At 39.5% G+C, this 1,775-nt stretch overlaps 1 protein-coding gene across 1 annotated transcript; it reads left to right on the top strand.

Moving 5' to 3' along the window:
* The first annotated feature begins 605 nt into the window (after nucleotides 1-605).
* Nucleotides 606-1,541, top strand: LOC125177071 (olfactory receptor 4P4-like). The gene has a single exon (XM_047879100.1). The coding sequence runs from the start codon at nucleotides 606-608 to the stop codon at nucleotides 1,539-1,541; it is 936 nt and encodes a 311-aa protein (XP_047735056.1).
* Nucleotides 1,542-1,775: the final 234 nt, after the last annotated feature.

The raw sequence follows: 1,775 nt of genomic DNA on the forward strand, positions 1-1,775 counted from the left end.
ATAACAGCAATTCCATTGGTTTAGTATGACCCATTGGCAATGTTTGGTCACATAGCAAAAAAAGAGTGTGCTTTAGACAAATTAAGTTTAGCAATTCGGTCTGGTATATTGGCATTTCCTGAGGATTCAGTGCCAGATAAGTCAGGGAATTTGACCAAAAAATGATAAAAATAGGAAAGTGGACCTCAGTTATAAGCACACACATTTAAAATACATGCAACAAAGCATTTTTTGACTTAAGCTCATTTTTAAAACTCTTCTTTGCTACATAATAATGTAATTAACAACGATAAATAGTTTTTAATTTTTAAAATATTTAAATATTTAAAAATCATTACCAGTAAGATTGAGAAAAATACATCATTATTCCCATTATCCCCATTATAGAATTATTCTGCAATACTTTTATAGACTAAAAGACTTAATGAAAATGATAAGACGGCTTAATTTAATAAATTGAGAATAATTAATATTAATATTATATTCATGTCAAGCTACTTAGTAAATTTTATATCATTGTGTTCATACTGTGTCCAACAAATTTATGTTTTCTTTCCTTCAGATACCTAATTCATTTCAGTGTCACATACAGCAAACTCAAGTATATGGAGAGCCAGAGAAACACCTCAGAATTCGTTCTTCTAGGACTTTCGTATGACCAGAACGTACAAATATTTTGCTTTGTGCTCTTCTTATTCTGTTATGTTGCCCTGTTGGCAGGAAACCTGCTGATCCTCATCTCCATTCGATGCAGCCCTCTTTTCCACCAACCCATGTACTATTTCCTCAGCCACTTATCCTGTATGGACATCTGCTATACCTCTAGTGTTACACCCAAATTCATTGCTGACCTACGAGGGGGGACAAAAACGATCTCCTACGGTAATTGCATGTTCCAGGTCTTTGCTATGCACTTCTTTGGAAGTACTGAGGTCTTTGTCCTCACAGTCATGGCCTTTGATCGCTACGTGGCTATCTGTAAACCTCTCCACTACCTGCTTATCATGAACAGGACAAGATGCAATCTTCTAGTCTTGGCTGCTTGGGCTGGTGGGGCTCTACATTCTCTTCCTCAATTATCGATGACCATCCAGTTGCCATTTTGTGGACCGAATGAGATTGATCACTATTTTTGTGACATCTTGCCTTTGTTGAAAGTTGCCTGTACTGATACCTACATCACTGGTGTCCTTGTGGTTGCCAATTCAGGTCTGGTCGCTTTAGTGACCTTCATTGTCTTATTTGTTTCTTATGTCATTATATTGTTTAGTCTAAGACATCGTTCGGCCGAGGGAAGACACAAAGCCCTCTCCACCTGTGGGTCTCATATCACTGTGGTCATCTTATTTTTTGGGCCTTCAATCTTTGCCTACCTTCGACCTCCGACCACGTTCCCCCAGGACAAAATATTCTCTCTGTTTTACACCATCATCGCTCCTATGTTCAATCCCTTAATCTACACCCTGAGAAATACAGAGATGAAAAGCGCGATGAGAAAAGTTTGGTGTCAAACATTATTTTCGAAGGAAGCACACAATTAATCCGAGGAAACATACAGCTAAGCATCTTTATAAACGAAAAGGGCCTGATGTGACTAGAAAAGCTAAGAAATATTTCTGGGTGGAGCCTGGGTGGCTGATTCGGTTAATCATCTGACTCTTGGTTTTGGCTCAGGTCATGACCCACAGGTCATGAGTTTGAGCCCCGCATCAGGCTCAGCACTGACAGCGTGGAGCCTGCTTGGGATTCTTGCCCCTCCCCCCCGCCCTGCTCTC

The sequence above is a fragment of the Prionailurus viverrinus genome, chromosome D1 (assembly GCF_022837055.1).
Source record: "Prionailurus viverrinus isolate Anna chromosome D1, UM_Priviv_1.0, whole genome shotgun sequence".
NCBI classification, from domain to species: Eukaryota; Metazoa; Chordata; class Mammalia; order Carnivora; family Felidae; genus Prionailurus; species Prionailurus viverrinus.

Coding starts and splice junctions, on each gene's coding strand:
- LOC125177071 (XM_047879100.1), top strand. CDS start 606: ATGGAGAGCCAGAGAAACACCTCAGAATTCGTTCTTCTAGGACTTTCG.